Raw genomic sequence first — 21,218 nt, 5'->3', positions numbered from 1 at the left:
GAACGCCCGCGCGTGGTTTTTACACAAACGCTGAATTGAAAGTAAAATCCACTGCTAGCGGTGTGTTCTGAATGGGAAATAAGTGGCTTCACTTTTTCTTTCCTGGGATAGCTTAGAGATTCTACTCTAGCCATTTGGGCTTTAAACTCGATGGTTTCATGGCCACATTTTTCGGGCAAACAAATCTATAAAGCAAATAAAAGCGTGTTTTTTCGGTTTAATTACGTCGAATAGAAAAATTGTTTCAGCATAATAATTTTAAACTGCAATAAATTGTAAATTCTACAATAAAATGTAAGATAATGACCATGCTACAGAGAACATTTAATTTCAAAATGTTTTGAAAAGTGTTTTCAATCTGTTTCTCATCACTCATGAATAAAATATGAAGTTCAGTATAACTATCAAGCAACTTGGAAAAGACAAAAAGGAGACTACCAAAGAAAGGCAAAAAAACATATTATAGATTTATAAAATAAATTAGAAAAGAGAAGCCGAGATTCAAATTGATTCATTTTTAAAAGTCCTGTTCGTTTGCTTATGTTTTTTGATCAAACCCATTTTCAAGAATCGCTCATTTTTTTTAATTTCCATGTTACACCTTCGAACGTGGATATTCCAGCTCCACTTTATCCAACTACGTTTTTAAAATCGTTTCTCATTTCTCCTTCTCTCAATTGTGCTAGATCAGCAAAAATTCTCATGATAATCGTTCTTTAGATTCGATTTATCAAAATCTTCTTGGAATTATGCTGAGGATATCGACATTTTATGGAATCAGCCAAGGCCACCTATCCATCTATATGTTGTCAATCTGCGAAAGGAATAAAATAATTTTTATTTCTTCAAGAAATGAGTTTTGGATTTGTGTGCCAGGGCGAGTTTTTCGCAAAAGCGAGGCCAAGTTTTGGCTGAAAGTCTGAGACATTTATTGCGTGGGTGAGTAGCTGGACCTAGTCCTTTTTTCATTTTTTAGAAATCCTGATTTTTGACGCTAGGGAGTTTATTTTTCCACTATTCGCTCAATTGGTCCTTTGAGTAGTTCGAAAATACCACACGTTCAGATGAGATGGAGTTTTAATAAGATACCTTAATGATTGGTCATTTGAAGTAATAAAAATGACGCGTTCATTAGAAAAAGTAACGAAATTGTTTTATTACTGGCTAACGACCAACCAAATCAAATAAGAGCTTGTAAAAACTCCATCTCATCCCCACACGTTCGAGGAAAGAAAATCCCCACAAACATAAAAAGTTGCTTACGTCATCCAAGTCATCATCTTCCTCCTCGCTGTCATCTTGAAATTCGAATTCGATATCTCCACTCGCATCCTCGTTGTTAATGTTCGACTCAATTTTCACTGAAAAAGAGAGGAACAACAAGATTTCAAACAAAAAGAATGTGGAGTGAGTGAGTTTCTTTCATAACCAAATGATGTCATTATTATTAAATTCATTACCTTTGTCCTATTAATCGTAAAACTAATAAGCTACATACTGATACCTGCAGATTAATGTAATAAGAAAATAGGAAAAACTGGCCACAATAGTCAGGGGGGGGGGTCAACATCCAGATACCAGACCCATAGCCGGGTGGTGGTGTCTTTTTTTCCTTTAAAAGTCTGAAAAGTCAAGTTGGTATTGATGGGGGTGGGTCCCCCTTTTTTAGAAAAAAAGAGTTATCCTCGGTTGGTATTGATACCAAAATAGGGGGCGGGTACCCCTTTTTTTAAATAATATGATTCAGAAAGTTGGTATCCATATCAAAATGACAGCAAAACTTTCCTAATTTTTGCCCTTCATAGCTAGAAAATACCCGGGGTACATATCAGTCTAAACAGGTTTCAATTGGATTTGTTCTAGCTTTTGAGTATAATGACTGTAAATGAGTAATATAATAAGTTTAAATGACTTTGCAGTTTGTTAATTTTGGACTTTTTCGATATTTTCAAGTTTTATTTTTGATCAAGCCTGAAGCAAAAATATTTTTTCTGTGATAGCATTTGGTAATGAGTGAATCTATTCTGTTCTATTCAGATAACATTGATTCAGATTGATTTTGCTAGCTTCATTGGGTTTGTTTTTATTATGTTATATTGTCAGTTTTCAGTCATTTTCTATTTTAGCACATGACATTTTTTGTGTTGTGTTGAAGAAAGAGTATTTCAAAAATGAGTTTTTTTGGAGTTTCTCTTAGTACCCTGTTTGTGTGGGAGGGGGTGGGTCCCCTTTAAACAGCTTTAAACTCAAATTTGTCAGATTGGTAATTGGTACTAAATTAGTGGGTCCCATGATATTTTGTCAAATTCAAGAAGCCATGTTGGTATTGATACCAAATAAAGGGGGTGGGTACCCCCTTTTTCTGAAAATTATGATTTTCAAGTTGGTATCGATACCAAAATAAGGGGGTGGGTCCCCCCTTTTTCTGAAAATTATGATTTTCAAGTTGGTATCGATACCAATTTCGGGGTGGTGGTGTTAACTTAGCTCAAACGGTCAAAAGTCAGGTTTTTGGGCTATGGGTTGGTATTATAAATGTTGACCCCCCCTGCAATAGTACAAAATGAGACTAAAAAGATGTTAAACAAGTTTTTATTTTAATATATACTTTTTGGGTACTCTCGTTTTACATCAGAAAAAATTAATAGGCAGATCCCGAGAAAAGCAAGTAGTAATAGTAGACGAACGAACAAACAAACGAACGAACAGAGGTTAATTTAAAGGACCTCCGAGGTAGGTCCAAAAATAGAAGAGCAAAAAATCAGAAGGAAACATGCAAAATTAACATACCATTATCAGGCAATTCGCCGTATGTTTTCAAGTTTCTAGCTTCGTCTGGTGTATATTTCAAGATAACATCAGCTTTATTGTCCTAAGGAGGGAAGGTTAAAATAGTTACGGATCGGCAGGTTTCCCTACCTTGATAAAAGCACTTTGATGTGGGTATTTTTTGCGGTATGGAAAAAAAAACATCAGCAAAACCCGCGTGTCTATTTTTTAATGAACAGAATTTGATGTGCATACAAAGTTTAAAATGTTTGACTTTTTTGTTTCTGAAATTCTTACCTGGTAATCTCTCAAGCCCAACAAAATGATGTCACCTGTGTTGATCCAAACTTTCTTCCTCAGTTTTCCCCGGATATGGCATAACCTTTTTGTACCATCAAAACACATGGCATCTAGACGACCGTTTCCCAACATTTTAAGAACTTGTGCATATTCTTGTCCTTCTTCTTTGAAGACCAATTCTCTCTTTTCAGTTTCGTTCTCATTCTTTCCTCTTCTTCTATTTTTACCTCCCTTTCCTATGGTTTAATAAAAAAGAACTTAGGAAAAATGATCTTAAGCTTAATTTTCTACCTATTTTTTGACATTCTGAAAGTGGCACCCCAATAGTGGCACTACTCCATAGGACAGGCCCAATAGACCTTATCGGAGTTTTTAATTTTTCTAAAAAAGCAATGCATTGTGGGATTGTTTCGAGTGTATTACAATAGAAATCTCTTAGGAATTCCTCGAGGGAATTCTATTGTAATTAATACACTCGAAACAATCCCACAATGCATCGCTTTTTTAGAAAAATTAAAAACTCCGATAAGGTCTATTGTTTGCTTGGTTCGTTCCTAGAAGCTTTAAAAATGGGTTGGTGGATTGGTAGCCTAAATTTTTGAAATCCTTCATTCCTCGAGCAATAGTGCAATCCACTGAAATCTAACAGTGTACTTTTAAAGTAATAGCCTAGAAGATAGCCAAGTAGAGTTAAAATCTGAAAACCAACTTGCCCAACCCCTCGCAGGCAAAATGTGTTTGTTTAGCTCCAAAATAAATTTTTCACACAACGTCTTTTCAGGTGCCCCCAACGAGTTAGGTCCCCTTGAGAAATTGCTTTGAGTTAAGTCCATTCAGCAGATAATTTTTTTTGGCTCTGTTTCACTAAGATTCATTTAAGATTTTTGGAATGACAAAAGAACAAAAAGTATCAATTCTACTGTTTCTGATAATGATACAAGATATTGACAAAAAGATATTACACTCTTTCTTATCATCATTTGCTGATGATACACGTCTAATGAAAGAAATCAAAAACCATGCTGATATCATTCAGCTCCAAGATGACATGAACACAGTCTATGAATGGACTGGATTGAATAATCTGAAATTGAATGGACTTAAATTTGAACATCTCAATTATAGTAGAAATGAATACTTCTCTGGTACCCAAAAGGTGATAGAGACCAAGACTACAGTCAAAGACCTTGGGATCACTTTAGATGTGGGTATGACATATGACAATCATATAGAAAATGTAATCGACAAAGTCAAGGCATCAGTTCATGGATATATCAGACTTTCAAAACAAGGGACCCTACTGTAATGCTGACCCTATGGAAGACATTGGCAGTCCCTCACATTGATTACTGTTCACAGCTATGGTCACCATCCAAGAGACACCAAATGCAACGACTAGAACAGCTTCAAAAATCATTCCTAAATGGAATATTCTCTTTACAAAAACTGAACTATTGGGAAAAACTTAAAACTCTAAAACTATACAGTCTGGAAAGACGTAGAGAAAGATATCAAATCATCTATACTTGGTATATCTTAGAAAAATATTCTCCAAATTTCAACCACTCTGAGAACAAAGGGGGTATCACCTGCTACGAAAACCAGAGGCTCAGATGAAAATGCCACCTTAAAGAAGTAAATTCTAAACAGAAAAACATTTGGAGAGGCTCACTATCTGAAGAAGGACCTAAGCTTTTCAATTCTCTCCCATTCTACATTCGTAATATCACAAACTGCACAAAAATTTTAAATTTAAAAAACAACTTGACCTTTTTCTTTCCACACTGCCGGACGAACCACTGCTCCCGAATTATTATCCCTACAGGAGAGCGAATTCAAACAGTGCGAGAGAAATGGTTTATCATCGGATTTCCAAATTGGATGATTGAGAGACTCAAAAAACCCATCAAAAGTATCAAAAGTAAGTGTCAATTCAAAGAAATTATCTGCTGAATAGGGGTACCTAACTCAAAGCAATTTTTCAAGGGGACCTAACTCGTTGGGGGCACCATGCTTCAATGGGGGCACCAGAAAAGTGGGCTGAAACCATGGTACCATGTTTGTTTACTCTTATCCTGAGGTTTTACCTTATCTATGCTAGTGCAGGAAGCGCACACACATGAGAACAGCTTTGTTATTATGCTATAAAGATGGCAGCTGTAAATCAAAACAATCGCATTTGAAAAATATAGCAAAAGAAACGAGAATCAAAACTGAATGGGACTGGGCCCTGGGGCAAAAAAATCCAATGGCAATAATTTGAAATATTTTGAAATATTCAATTTGGAAAATATACATGGCCCCCAGAGCCTAAGCGAAAATCTGAGGAGCAGATTTTGAAAGCCAATGAATTTTTATTTTTAAGTACATTACTTTAAGTACACATACTTTTTGTAGGGAATCAGAAAAAATCAAATTGAGTCTCCAAAATTTCCCCCGAAAATCTTTAACACCTCCTGTAGGGGGGTTCAGACTTTGCATAATCTGGGTTTGGAAGCACTTTTAGCTGGCTGCTGATAGTCCTTGAGACTTTTTTGAAGCAAACCTTTGACCTGGAGTGGTTTACTGGTGGGTTTTGGCCAAAAAAATAACGTTTTCAGGATTTCCATCTTTGTGTAACCGTAAAAAATGGCCAAAAATAGCTATTTTGGCAGATCTGGAGTGAAATTCAAGATGGCGTATCTTTTTGCTGCAACAACAAATTTTTTTGAAACTTTCAGCAAGGCTTCCTTAGTAGGTCTAGTTTATAGCCTCAAAAAATCTCAGTGGGTTTTTGAAGTCTCTTAAAGATATGAACTCAGGCATCGAAATAAGGGATAGAAAGTGCATCGCAATTTTTTGATAAGCATGCTTTTGCATTCTAAAATGGATCAATTTTCAATTTTTAGCTTGTAAAGTAATCCAAAAACGCATCGCGAATTGCGAAATGCGATACGCTAATTCAATCCCTGGATCGATTGAAAATTTGCTTAACTTTGCTATTTTTTGGTAAAAGCTATGCAATTTATGTTTGGATTTCTAGAAACCTTACCCATTCATTGTCAATATAATTTTTATTTGAAATTAATCTCTTCATGGAATAAAAAGATATAGTCAAATCTTGTAGGGTCATTTTTCAAAAATTTTTTGCCAAATTCGATTTTCGCATTTTGCCATTTTACCCTACGCAAACGCCACCTGCACTTAAGGATCAGAAGCAGTCAAAAACCAGCTTTTTCCAATTTTCTTCGAGTTACAGGAATTAATTCCTTGTTTGTTTTGATCTGAAATTTTCAGTAGGGGTCGCCAACATGGTTCCCTTGCTCATATCAGGGGGGCCTGAGACAGGGGTAAGAGAATTTTAAAGTTTCTGAGTAAAATCTTAATTATCACCCAAAAAAGTGCCTTTTTTATGTCCATATCTTTCAAATAGATTGTCCCAGCTTTATCCCTCTTTCAGTAAAGCTTCCTATACCTTCCTATACCTTTTGTCCTTCAGAAAAACCAAAAATATTGGCCTTAATTGCTTGCTTTCAGTTCCTGTAGCCAGTAGTGTGACCCCCTGTATTTCTATTTGTGACCCCCTGTATTTCGCGCGGGTTTTTAATAGAGATGTCACATGACTCAAATCCCGCAGTCTTATTGGACTAGAGAAAGCGAAAGTGAAATCCCGCGATCTGATTGGATGAAAAAAGACCGCGGGAGCTGGAAACGAATGGAATTCTCTAGAATTCTCATTCGGAAACAAAATGGCGGCGAGAAAAGCACGTCTTTTTCTTTGGACAAAAGGTTGTAAATTCTGGTTGATTTTAAGGTTTTATCTTATCTTATCTCATTTACTTTAATTAGTAGAGGCTTCTTCAATGTTTGGGGAAGGTACCGTAGAGTCGTTTAATATCGACATACGTCTTGCAATCTCGACATAGCTGTAGGCTGGTCTTCGAAATAAAAAATCAAACATAAACAAATACATACCAAAGTTATCAATCAATCACTAAATTGTTCTCTCTCTCTATCCACGTCACAGATTGATAATATAATATGAGAAATGTGAACTGTTATTACTTATATTTGAAAAGAACACTAATCACTAAAAAACTAATTAGCATGCTTTTAACGAAGATGCCCAAATCACAACAACATTTTTCACGCGAGGAATTTTTTAGTAGACCTTTTTACCGTGAACCGAAAATAATTAAAAGAACCCGGTTTCCTTATGAATTTGAAAAGGGACCGGGTGTGCTAGGTGCGGCGCCTAAAAGTTTAACGCGGCCTCCTAGCGCCTAGAGCGTGTGCTTGTAATAAATAAAAAAGGAAATGGAAACCAGGTCTACTAAGCGCGCGAATTATTTTTATCACGTGACTTGAAGCGTAATAAAGTTGTAAAATTTTAATGATGGACACGAGGAAGTTTGCATGCGTTTCGTGTGTTGTGTAAAACTGCTTATAATTTGGCTGTTTTTTTAATTGAAAGGATTGCAATGTTTATTGAACTTCTAGTTTGATGGATGAACTTGTTCGATAAGAATGATACCAAGAATTTCATTCAAGGTTTGTTTTGATTATTTTACAGATCCGGTGTCGAGATTGCAAGACGTATGTCGAGATTAGACGACTCTACGGTTAAGTCTGTAAAAGTTATTTGTTTTTCGGTGGAAAAAAGTGTTTAAAAAAGCATTTTTTGTGCTCAAGGTTTATTTTTCTTCGCAAATTTTTGTCTTCAATCTTAAATAGATGAACGAGTATTAGACTGATGCTTATGATTTTTTCATAGGACATAGTAAAACTATTCAGGAACTTAGACCTTTTTACAGAATTTCAAAAAATCTGTTAGTTCTGGAGATAAATTGAAAAGTTTAGACATGGGTAGTTTGCGTTCGTGTTCGCGTTCCCAAACCAAACGCACGTGGCCAACACGACCCTGTCGACGCACCGGACTTTACGAACACAGGACACGCAAAGTTCGGTGTTGGATGAGGACAGGTTTTAACACCGGACAATCTTAACACCAGACTTAAGCCTGGTGGTGCGTCCCAGTGCACACAATTTTTTTAAACAAACTTTGTCCAGTGTCCAGAAGTTAACAAAATTATCCCCCGGAAATATCACCGGACAAAAGGTTTCCGGTGTGGCTGAGGGATACTTTTTGGCACCAGACAAAACACACCAGACTGTCCAGTGCATCGGCGGCACAGGGTCGTCTGCCAACCTGCTCAATCAGTCAATCAATGTGTGAGAGTTGGCATGTCTGCTATCTTAGCAATTTGTGCTCTCGCTTTACACATAGACACTAGTTGTAGAAAAAATTGATGATGAAATAATCATAAAAAACATACCTTTGTTCTTGGGCATTGTGAAAACTTTTGTGAAAGTAAAGAAGTTGAAAAGTTTTCTTCCTGCTTGATTTTCCTTGTCGGCTTTTTTGGCACGCTGATGTTGGTGGTAGTGTAAGCAAAATTCGGTACCGTACAGATTTTCGATTATTATGACGTCATACTATGTCCCTCCGTCGTACGCGGTTTAAAATTTCTTGAAATTTTGGAAAATAAATGAATGATCTTTCTATTTGTCAGAGGAAAGGTATGATAGATCATGGTTATATTAAGTATGGTTTTAGAATATTTCTGAGTGTTAAATATGAAAATGCATTTCAAAATTTATCCTCAGCAATTTTTTGATTTTGTTGTTGTTAGACAACGACGGAGAGACCGCTAAGACTGTAAGAGAGACTACTCTCCCGTACTTCGCATTATAAAGTCCGGGTCTATATTACAGTGATGTTACACTAATATTACATATTTGAATGGCGGTGGTGGCTAGTTGGCGTGGCGGCGCGGTTTCTGGAGACGTAGGTAGCTTTACTTTTGCATTTGTGTATAATGAAATTTCTTTCTTATTTATGCTTTCCTTGTAAAGTTTTATCGACTTCTTTTCTGATCCCTTGTGAATTAGCTCATTTACTGTGTTTTCTAACTATTTCAACTTACCTTGAAATTTTGACCTACAGATAGCTAAAGTCCCCTCCTGCCCAGTTATGGCGATCAGTCTAGTTGGCGACCGAACGTCTTTGAACCCAGAAAAGTCATTCAAAAACAAACCTCTGGAGAATTTCTTTTGGTAGTTATCTGCTTTGACCTATTTCCCGTACTGTGTAAAAAAAATTCTAGAAAAAAAAGAGTAGAATCCGAAAGATCCATCTTTGCATAACCTGAGATCAGATTGTGAATGTTTTCTCTGCACACCACGCTGAAGCTCTAAAGGGATGTGTGAAAACAAACAATCTGACGAATATGCAATCTCGAAATCGTAAGGACCGCGTTCGTCTTAAAGGACTAGGAACGACAACAAAGTTGCGCGATTGTGTTTATGAATAGGGCGCCGTATCATTTTTTAACTTTCCGGCGCACAACAAGATTCTTATTGTAGAATTTTCCGCGGGAGGACTATTTTCCTCAGATGTATAATTTTCAAGCGCCTTCAGAGGTTTACCGTGCCTTACGAACATCTGTTATCAGGTTAACTTTGCACGGAAGCACACAAAAAGCTGGATTTTTCAAAAAAAATAAAAAAATGGCTACCTGTGGACAAAAAAGTTTCGTAAGAAAAAACGCTTCAATACAACTGCCACTCCAAAAAATACTTGTCCAATACAATGAGTATGTTAGAAAGCATCTATAGCTAGACAGGAGAACCGTCCTGTATTTTTGATACAGGGCGGGTATGCATGACCTGTCAGTTACATCAAAATGCCAAAAATATTTTGTTCAACCACCTTCACTTCAAGATAGGCCACCATAGAATGAACTTCCTTTTATAGGATGAACCATATTCATGTGGCTTTCAGCCTTGCACTCCATCGCAGAGGCAAATTTTTTGACTAATGACCAAGTTAAAATTTTTTAATTTTTTTATATGAGTATTAAAAAGACATGCATTCAAATAATAAAGGTTTAAAATTTTTCTCTGGGCTACAGTAGTTAGTAAAATATCTCAAATAATGTGATGGAGTGCAAGGCTGAAAGCCACATGAATATGGTTCATCCTATTAATTAAAGGAAGTTCATTCTATGGTGGCCTATCAGTGTTGTTCGAATCCCTCAGATCCTTGGTTAGAAAAAGCTATACCTGTTTACTTTTTTCTTGCCAGATTCAACAAGCCATCAACCAACAAAATTAATACTGACATCAAAAAATTCACACAACCTTTCCACTAGACACTAAATTATCTGCCATTATGAAGATGTTCCGAAATTAACCAATCGGGTTTACAATCGGAATTCCTCTGGGAGTTAGCGACAGAGGCAGATCTGGGATCTTTCTGAGGGGGTTCAAAAATCTCTTTTCAAAAATTTTTTTTCGGAACAAACGTTTTGGGCGTAAATTTTGCGCCCGCCCTGTTTGGGCGGTGTCACCATTTTTCCATTCAACATGGGGGACGTCAATTAGCGCCTGCATGTCTGCAGTTCCCATTATCTATGAACTCCAAACATAGGCCTCAGCGGGTTAACATGCGCTGAAAGGAGGAATTTTTTTTGACCCGGCTTGAACAGCGCACATCTAGTTTCTTCTTTTCAATCTTATCCCACAAAATGTTCATAAAACAGAAATATAGTTTGTGCAAAGAAATATAAGAGTATTATATTTCTTATATTTCTTTGGTTTGACCTTTTATTTTGAAAAAACAGACACCCAGATCATGCTCAAAACTGCTTGTTTGGTGTATATTCTTTTATATATTCATGGTTGTTGCAGAAAATGTTTTTGAGAAAGCCATGGATAAAAGAGCAAATAAATGGTTTAGAAGAAAAGTTTGAAGAAAAAATAAGACAATTTATAATATTAAATACTTTACACACTTCAGTTTCATTTCGTGAATATTTAAAACATAGTAAAAAAGTTCGATAATTTATTCTTATAATGATAGTCCGGCGGCGAAAAGGGCTTTTTTGCATCAGCCCTTACAAGTAGTAAATATGGGTTTTTATTTTATTTTCTCATTATATGGTCCCTTGGGACCCCAAAACCGGTTTTTGCCAAGCTGGCAAAGCTGGGGAAATTTTTTTATGGGGGCTTGAAGGGGGTAGGGTCATTTTAGCCTGGGGGTCCTTAGAAAGTCGATTTTTGAAGTTCTCAACTGATTGTGCCATCAGATAGAGCTTGAGAGTAGATCTCCAAAATGGGGTCATTTGTCACATTTGGCGGACTTAGTCTCACGGAATTGGCTGATACGTCTTCAAAAATGCAATATTTTATGCTGACGTCAGCATTTTTGAGAAAATTTTCAGCGAAAGATACCAGTTTTAACAGATGCGTCTCGAAGAGTACTATCGATTAGAGGGGTCATTTATAGGGTTTCCTAGGCTAGATCATGAGATATTAGAGTTTGAAATTTTGCTGACTCATCAGAAAAGGGCAAAAAACGTTGAAAAACGCTGAACCATTTGAATCCCCTCAGATCCGCCGCTGAGCGAATCGGGAAATGTAAAGTTACGTAATAGGTAATACATAATTTTTCCGGGGGTTAAACGTGTAAATAAAATTGAAATGGTTTGTTTTTTTCTTCATTATATATTTAAGTTTCCATTATCAAAATTCTAGAAATGCTAGTTTGTAGACCATATTAGAAAATGGTTATATATTTCGCAAAATAAACACTTACAAAAGCTATTACTTACTATTTACCCCTGCTTTATAAACTGCGTCTTCTGTGGGCGTGATATCAGGGAGAGACAAAACGCCCTAATCGTAAGATTCTCTGGTCGTTTTATTGTTTGTTCCTTTTGTCAAGTCTGTTGGTCCTATTGTTCATGCTAAATCCATACACGATGACGTCAATGTTTGGCGGCATACCTGAAAATAAAAACAAAAAGATTATCATATTATTTCTGCATGAATTACGCTACCTTATACGTCATTATAAAATTATACAAAATGAAAGCGAGTCCAGGCCGCCCGCCTAGAGTGCGGGCCCTAATATTTTTTCTCGAGGTCTTCAGGGGAAAACGAAAGTGATCGATATTCTTCGAAGGAAGAATTTGCCAAACAAACCCCTAGACAAAAAGATATATTTTGAGGTTGGGAATGGATTCTGCGAAGATGAAAAAATTTTGACTGGGCGTTAGCCAAAAACTCTAATTTTTTTCTTCCCTCAAGCTAAAAAGGTTACGGGTTTTGGGCAATCGAGGCAAAAATCAGCAAAAAGCTGGTGTTTTCCGTAAATCTGAGAATCGCGATAAGATCCTCACTGCCTATCTTGAAGTGAAGGTGGTTGAACAAAATGTTTTTGGCATATTGATGTAACTGCCTGTGAGGCACAAATCTGCCTCAAAAAATTTACAGTGGGAAATTCGAATTTAGCGCTGTCCTCACTTACTAAAATAAAAACCATATTTCGGAACTTGCGCTTTCTCTAAGAAAGTGTGACCAGTAAAAGAATAACAAAATTTGATTGGCTATTATGTTTTCAACCGTTAGGATCTTGGAAATTCAAACTCTCAGCCCATACCATGCTTTATATTTTGCCATCAGTATACCGTAAGTTGGTCTAATGTCGACATCCCTCTTCTAATTTTGATGTCAAAATTAGAAGAGGGATGTCAACATTAGACCAACTTACAGTATAGAATAAGAAATCATAGCATGGATCTCCAGGCTAAGCTATAGCTAGCTATACAGTATATAGTAGTTTTTAGCAGGTGCAAATGCATGCATGCAGATAAGCCATTGACTTCCAAAGCCCGAAGGGCTAGACTCGAGACTCCTCGAAGGGAAACGATGCCATTTGATTTCCCATCCAGAAGGCCTGCACATAGTTTTTACACAAACGCTGAGTTGAAAAGTTAAGTCTATCAATATCTATTCCTCCATTTGACCTGGGTCATTAATATAAAGTTGTGTTTGCGTCATTTCCAGCCCCAAAATATGAGTTGGTCGGTCGGCATCTTAAATCATCAGGAAAATGCACTCAGGCGGTTGGGCGGTGCTAAAATCATCGGAAAAATGTGCTCTGAGCATAGGTTTGTTCAGGCAGTCTATGCTTAAACTCCTATATCAAGATTACGGGATATGGAAATCAGACTAGCTAAAGCCTGGTCAGCCCTCAACAAATTGGACAAAATATGGAAATCTTTCTTATCTTTTTGGAAATGGAAATCTACCATCAACTGTTCTAACTTGGGACAATTGGTCAAAACATGGGACTGGTTGATTATCTGGCCTGTATTTTCACTTACCGTGAGTGGTCCTAATTCTGACAGCCCTGCTTAAATCCGACCCCCCAAATAACTGCTATGAAAAAAAATTCTATGTTTACAAACATTCCCCCTTCAAGTTGAACAATAAACTATATTGCAACTCTCGAAACAAAACATCTGACAAGATGACTAAAATGTCAAGATGTCAATTCTAATGTGATAAAAAAGTGTGAGTTGTAAAAATAATTACCTCTATTATTCTGAGAAATGAAAGCACTTTTTTTTCGTGTGAGCTCAAAACAAGCCATTTTCCTTGAGTTTTCCTAGAATAAAATTGGATATTCCAGGACTATTTTAGCAAAATTCAATGTAGATGTTCCGATGCAAAAATAAATTTTCGTCCGTTTGACCATGGTGTCATCTCTTAAAATAAACTGAACCCCACTAATTCACTCGAGCTTCCTCAAGCAGGGCGGAAAATTAAGCCTGCAATTGCACAGGGCGTAATATGATAAGCGTGTATTTACAAGTTTATGCCCAGGAAAGTTAAGCGTGCAATTAGAAGGATTTCCCAGACTGCCCAGTGATATTCATATTGGAAGTTTATTGTGGCTTGGCGGATCACGAGATTTACGTTTGTTTACGTTTCGAGAGATTCTTCTCCCATATAAAGTCTATCACTAGAATGGGAAATAAGTGGCTTCGCATCACTTTTTCTTGCCCAAGAAAAGTTAGAGATTCTACTCTAGCCTTTCGGGCTTTAAACTCAATGAGATTAGCAAAGATGAGGCTCGGAAAACACGAGTTAAAAAACACAAGTTAAAAAACACGAGTTACAAAAACACGAGTTACGTTAAATGTGACGTCATCAATGGGAAATTATGACGTCACAAGTAGATAATTAACTCGTCAATTTATGGTGCACCTTAATCTTACGAGTTAATTAACTCATCAATTTATGGCTCACCTTAATCTTACAAGTTAATTAACTCGTCAATTTATGGTGCACCTTAAATTGACGAGTTAAATTTTCATGAAACAAAGTTGGTCAAAAATTCTAAAATGGTGGTTAAATTATTTTTTGTGCCAAATATGTATAATGTTATGGGTTTTCTTGTTTTCTTTCGAGGAATGTGGTGATTTTCGAGCGAGAAGAGATGGCATGATAAAAGTTTTGTGTAACTTTTCTGAAATCTAGATTTTGACGTAAAGGGTATATAGGAAATTTTGGCATGAGTATTAGTTTTTAATTTTATAAAGAACTCAAAGCATTTAAAAATTCAAAACATATTTTACATTTATCTTCAAAAGTAAATTAACCATCAAGCTGGGTTTGGTTTGATTTTCAAACTAGCAGCTTAATTTTCAGTTAATAGTCTTACTGGAAGAAAAACTTCGAAAAAGAAATCCCTATTTGTACAAATGGCCGAAAGTTGTCTCTAGCTACTCCTACTTATTCTTTTTTTGCCATTTTTCATCTCCAAATCAAATAAAAACTTACTGGTCATCCTTGGGAGTTTTTTATATCCAAAATTGAATCACCATTTGATAAGAATAAAGTTTAGATAAATAAAGGCTGCCTTTGAAAACTGAATTTCGAAGGCAAGAAGTCACAGCGAAAACTGGAGCAAACAAAGCATTCCTTCTCTACTACAACTCTTTCATCGATCTCATTTAATTAATTACAATTTCCTTCATTCTCAAGTTTTATTTTAAAATGAGAGTAAGAATTATAGGTTTTACTTTTTGAAAGCTCAATGTCTTTTCAAAAGCCACTGCCACAGTCTGCCAAAGTCACAAATGGAACTTTTTGTTTTGATTTTGATTGCAACATTTTCGAATCTTTCGAATTTGATTGGGACAAAATAGAACGCGCGCGAAAAAACAATGCAATGACTTCTTCTCTGAGATGACAAAAATCGCAACACTAATTTGTCGATGCCTAATTTACATTTAAAGATTTTTGCGAAGCCGTTTGTTTCTTTTTAATGTCTCTCTAGAAATCTTTCAATCAGATAAAATTCTTTAAACCTATTTAAAATATATCTTTTATCCCAGAAATCAGGTATTTATCATATTGTTTCCATTGTGTGATAAACACGTTCGTTTCAAATTCCGGAAACATATTTTGCAAACTGTTTTTGTTTGATGAAAAATTTGAATTTCCGATTGCGTATGAAATCGACATAGAACTTTAACAAGGTTACGATTCCTGAATAATTCTATTCATTGTCACTTTTAAAAATCTTTAATTCATTTAATAACTGTTTTCCTTTTTATGTCGTCATTTAAAAATATTCTTTTTTAGCAAAACATTATTTTTAAATTGTACACGTAATGAACCTATTTTGCCTACTAATAATTTCAATTTGATAATATATTGAATGTATGCTATTTTAATCACCATTTTAGAATTTTTGACCAACTTGGTTTCATGAAAATTTAACTCGTCAATTTAAGGTGCACCATAAATTGACGCGTTAATTAACTAGTAAGTCCGATTACGGTGCACCAACTTGCGAGTAATTAATCGTCAGTTTTAGGTGCACCATAAATTGACGAGTTAATTAACTCGTAAGATTATGGTACACCATAAATTGACGAGTTAATTAACTCATCAGTTTAAGGTGCACCATAAATTGAAGAGTTAAATTATCTACTTGTGACGTCATAATTTCCCATTGATGACGTCACATTTAACGTAACTCGTGTTTTTTGTAACTCGTGTTTTTACAACACAGCTAGTTTTTAACTGTTTTTTAACTCGTGTTTTTTAACTCGTGTTTTTTAACTCGTGTTTTCCGAGCCTCAGCAAAGATACCGTGACAACGGGTAACTTGCATCAGTAGAGGCTAACACGCATAGCTCTCAAATAAATGACTTGGTCGGTCATTAAAATACAAAGTTAAACAGAGTTAAATCAAAACAAACCTGGTTTACAAAATTTGTGAGTGGTAAAATGTATATCTATATGTATTTCTTGCTAGATTATTTTTAACTGCAATTTTTTTCTTTAATTTTGCCGTCAAACTCTCTATACTTTGAAAAGCTTTGGTGCCAAGATAAAGGAGTGAAATAAAAAAAATGAGATTCTTAGGACAAAGGTAAAAAATACCATGCAAATAAAATAGAATAGTGTAAATCTTATTATCAAATTCAAAAAATAACAAAGACAATTTTAAGTTGCGCTTTTTTAGCCTTGGTCATAACTTTTTGATTTTTATATTTAGTTTTACTGTAGATTTGTTCTTTTCTGTAAAAAGATTTTGTTTTGTTTTGAAATGTCATTATGAGTAGTTATCAAATGAGGTTGTCAATTACATTCGAAATATATAAAAGAAAAGAGAAAAAAAGAGCAGGCAAGTCAGGGCAGAAATTGAAATTGCTTAATGTAGATGGGTGTTTAATTTCAAAACAAAGGCCAGACAAAGTCTAAACCAGGCTCTATCAACAAAAACATTGCGAAAATGAAAGTAACACACGTACAGACAGACAAACCAGGACAAACAAACAAAGTCACATACAGACTACAGCTATTAATATATAATAGACTAGCCGTCCCGGCGTCGTCCGAGACGACTTCTTACTCCTTTTAATACGCTCGCTTCGCTCGCTTTTCTATTTTTCAGAAACTTGTAGGGATTTGTATACAAATGTACTTATTTTGCGAGAAGAAATTGTCTTAAATTTAGGCCTTCGTAAAAATTGATGTTAAAAATTTAAGGGAAACTAAATTAATGCCATTAAAAATATGGGAAAGTATTTTTAGTTGAATTGATTTTTCTTCTCCTTTAAATTGTATATTTGTCATAATTTTTTTTGAAAACCTTCAAACAATAATGTTCTTGACTCGCTAAAAATAATGCTGATGCAAATATTGGTGAAAATTGACTTTAAACGTGCTTTTTTTTGGGTTTTTGGGAGAGGAAAGACTATTATTTTCCTCACGCAAGGATGAAGATAAAAAAACAAATAGAAATTCAAATTAATTAGAGGATTGCAACACCGATCACTCCAAGCCGTGCGTACGGTGGAATATAAAGAGTGCCTTTTTTCAATACCTCTTAACAGAGTCAACAATTATTTAACAATTAAACTCAATGCGTAAGTAAAAGCGTTTTCTTTTGCTATCTCAATGAACAAAAATAGCAACATTGATAAAAAATTTAATGATTGGAATAAGTCATCAACGTTTCTCATATTGTCAAGTCCATTTAAATTGAACTTTTTATCAAGATCAAATAGAAGAAAGTCATCGGGCTTATTATCTCAAGGGTAATCAGAATATGATGTCTTTTTGAAAACTCAAATTTTACTTCGACGTATTCCAGTAATCAATTATTTCATAACCGACATAAACTTTTTTTAAAATATAATTATGCTGATGATAGTGCTATTGCACAGTCAGTTGTGTTTCTCCATCAAGGACAAATGTGCTCTCTTGAATGGAAGTGCACTTGGCGAATAGAATTGAATATACAATCAAAAAGGCGCGAAAAGAATTGCCGTGTATTTAAAAATAGTAGCGAAAAAGCCTCATGCGAGAATGGGAGAGTTCCGATTTAAGCGTATTATAATATAGATATCTGGTGATTCTGTTGGCAACTAAACTTGCCAAAATTACTTGCAGGGCAGCAAATATGAGATTAGAGCTGCGAGCGGAGCTGGGTAATTCATTTGCTTTGAAATTTGCTTTGATTGGTCAGTCATTTGATGCATGGTTTCTTCCCAAAATTGCCATTAAAAAAAGGGGGGATTTTTTTCATTTTTTTTAAATAAGGGGGGGATTCTTTATCAAGAGCTGCAAGAATCTATCAAAATAAGAAAAAAAAGGGGGGGTTAAAATATTTGGCTTTATTGATAATAATTTTCTTTGTCTAATAATTTTTCTAATAATCTTTGTCTTCTTTCCCGTTTTTGTGCTCACAATCTCATGCCCACTAATTTGCAGACCATGCTATATTATTGAAAGCTATGTACATTAGAACAACCTTTAACAGACCAAATCAAACCATAAAAAACTATTATTCTCCCCAATTAGATAACGTTTTAAGGTGTTTTGAGGGTGTAAAAAGTGAAAATTTTTCTTCATCGCCCAACCATGGTGGGCGACATTTTTTTCCTCAATCTTGCCCCCCCCAGTCAAATGGCTCGCCGGGCCCATGAATCTGCATCCTTTTTTCTCTCTCTCTCTCTCTATTGTAAAAATTGTTTGCTGAAGGGTACAAAGATTTTTTTGAAATAGTTAGGTCAACTTGGATCAACATCAATGATGTTTGACATTAATGATATTTGACATTTTAAGCTCTGTCACATCCAAAATCAATGTCATAAGCATGAAATCTTGCTTGTGTTTTACTGCCTAAATTCTCTACTTTGGAAGACCACTTGCTTGACCTAACGTAAACTAGGACTACAATCAGAAAACACTCCCAGTTCAAATCTAATGATAAAGATAATTTACAAGGCCTAAGATCAAAACGCAACTGTTATACCAGATACAGCATCTTTTGTTTGGTTTTATTCATAAAAAGTTTTATTTGTATCATTTGATTATAGGATCCAGTTTATTTCCAATGATTTCTTTTTATTGAATTTTATTTAGTTGGATATCATTATGTACCCAATATAATGTTGATGGCATTATATCAAACCAATCGTTGTACTTTGTTATTGTCAAATTCTAAAAATAAAAATCTGAGGGGGGACTCCTCTTTTTTTTTTTCATTTTAAGGGGGGGACATTCTAACAAGGGGTACTGGTAATTTTTGTTCGATTTAAGGGCGGGAGTTTTCTTTAAGGGCAAAATTGCATTTTAAGGGGGGACTGAAAAAGTAGGCAGAAACCATGTTGATGGCTATGCAAGTTTCCCTCTACTGATGCAAGTTACCAGACTTCACGGTAGGTTGTGGAAGTGGCTTGGCCCAGTTGGTTTCAGGAGACAGGTAGCAGTAGACGGGAGACAGGACTCAGGTCAGCGGTGATAAGTCAGCTTTAATTACTATAAAACACAAAGAAAATGTTTGAAAACACTTGTAATTGTTAGAAATATCATTCTGAAGGTAATTTATTGATCTAGAACCTTAATAAAAGTCAAAAACTATTCACATGCTTTTGCATTCTGTGACCTGTAATACCTGTATTATGTATTGCACATTTTAATCACACATGTATAGTACAGAAGTTAGTTATCTTTTCAATTTCATGTGCATGTTACTACATGTTATACACGTGTTAAAAATATTTATCCTACCTTTAAACAGCCTCCTGACAGAAAAATAGCTATTTCACAATCGCTATATTTTAACTTATTGTATCTCTTGCATCACCTTGGGTATGATAACAATAATTGATGAAGAAAGTGTCAAAGGTTTATATTTTATAAAAATATCAATATTTTTATCCCCTGCTTTGTGTTTTTGATAAAAATGCAGGCATCGAAATAAGGGATGGAAAGTGCATCGCAATTTTTTGATAAGCATGATTTTGCATCCTAAAATGGATCAATTTTCAATTTTTAGCTTGTAAGTAATCCAAAAACGCATCGCGAATTGCGAAATGCGATACGCTAATTCGATCCTGAAATGATGTCACTATCTCTAAAACAGCTCTCTTGGAACATTTAATGTTTTCAAAACATATCGTTCTATATCCACTTGCATCAGCATCCTATTGAGCATGAAAAAACATTTTGTTGTAAATTGATGTACACAACTCCTAATTTTTTATAATGTCATTATTTACTTAACTTTATAGACTAAAACTCCTATTTTATAAAGATTACATCTTAGCAACAGGGTGTTTGCCCATAGTTACAGGGGTTTGTGCAAAAAAACAAACATAGAACATTTTCCAAATCCCCCATTGCGATTAAAGAAATAAAAAAATGAAACTTTTCCCTTTTTCACTTTTCCATGCTTCACTTTTCCATGTTTCACTTTTTTGCACCAATCCTTCAATAAGATTTTAAGTTCTTCTTTTATTCAATGATTTTTTACGACACTTTGTTGACAATCTAACTCTTGCATTAAATTTGAAGATGAGAAATACCTTAATTCCATTAATTTTTGTGCGCCTTTGATTTTCGCGTAACACGTGAAATAGGATATTTGCGCACCCTTTAATTTTCGTGCATCTTGAAAATTCTGGGATATTTTCGGAGTGTTTTTGACGATGATTTATAGATAAAGAGAGTAAAAATACGTGAAATAAGAAGTTTTATACTTACTTCAAGTGTGCATTTTAAAAGCTAGATTTTACATCCCAGAGGCATGTTTAACATGAAGCAAGATCCCATTTTATAAAAAAGCCGTAAGGTGGAGATTTCTACACGTTCAGAAATATTATTAATTCGCACATCCTTTAAATTTCACGGCCTATTTTGCACGCATTTTATTTTCGCGAAGGTATTCTGCGTGAAAATAAAAGGCTCGTGAAAATTAATGGAGTGCTCTAAAGCTTCGACATATGGGGTGTGTAATCACACGCGCATGCCTCCACACACGCTTAGAATCATTGAGGCGTGAGATTTATTACATGTGATATTTCCTGATCTGTTGTAAGATGCATGCGAAGAAATCACTTGTAATGTAAGTTTTTTTAAAAGTGTTTGAATAATCGCACGTCTAGACTAAAATAAACTAGGATCTAGGCGTGCGATGACAACATATGTAAATTTTTCTTATGCCGAATCCTGTGCTCTAGGATCACGGATTGAAACAAATAAAAGAGGCGTTATGTATGAAGGGTGAGATTTTGCAGCTCCCCGTTGGGCAAGGCACTGAAAGGCCATAGGCACCAAAAATAAGGGCTGTGTGAAATGCAACAATCTTAATGATTGAAATTGAATAAACAGTCCATGAATGAGCGCCAGAAGCAATCAGCTTATAAAACTCTCAAAAAGCCCTTCTCTCGATACTATACATTTTGTCTGTATACAGACCCAAAATCTATGGCAAATTTCGAAATTCATTACCA

General features: G+C 35.2%; 1 protein-coding gene across 1 annotated transcript; it reads right to left on the bottom strand.

Annotated features, from left to right (window-relative positions):
- Nucleotides 1-133: 133 nt before the first annotated feature.
- Nucleotides 134-8,505, bottom strand: LOC136809752 (eukaryotic translation initiation factor 1A, X-chromosomal-like). The gene is made up of 5 exons (XM_067066299.1): nt 8,385-8,505; nt 3,067-3,305; nt 2,791-2,872; nt 1,264-1,361; nt 134-814 (listed from the first exon to the last, which is right to left on the bottom strand). The coding sequence occupies exons 1-5, from the start codon at nt 8,398-8,400 to the stop codon at nt 800-802; spliced, it is 450 nt and encodes a 149-aa protein (XP_066922400.1). The 5' UTR covers nt 8,401-8,505; the 3' UTR covers nt 134-799.
- Between the last annotated feature and the right edge of the window lie 12,713 nt (nt 8,506-21,218).

The sequence above is a fragment of the Clytia hemisphaerica genome, unplaced genomic scaffold (genome assembly GCF_902728285.1).
Source record: "Clytia hemisphaerica strain Z4C2 unplaced genomic scaffold, Clytia hemisphaerica genome assembly, whole genome shotgun sequence".
Taxonomy (NCBI): Eukaryota; Metazoa; Cnidaria; class Hydrozoa; order Leptothecata; family Clytiidae; genus Clytia; species Clytia hemisphaerica.
The sequence above is the reverse complement of the archived record's forward strand: the minus strand, read 5'-3'. Positions and strand labels throughout refer to the sequence as shown.

What these genes read in the sequence shown, in the direction of transcription:
- LOC136809752 (XM_067066299.1), bottom strand. An exon ending in TGGGCTTGAGAGATTACCAG is followed by an intron (nt 2,873 to 3,066) that starts GTAAGAATTTCA and finishes TTCCCTCCTTAG; the next exon opens with GACAATAAAGCTGATGTTAT. An exon ending in CGGCGAATTGCCTGATAATG is followed by an intron (nt 1,362 to 2,790) that starts GTATGTTAATTT and finishes TCTCTTTTTCAG; the next exon opens with TGAAAATTGAGTCGAACATT.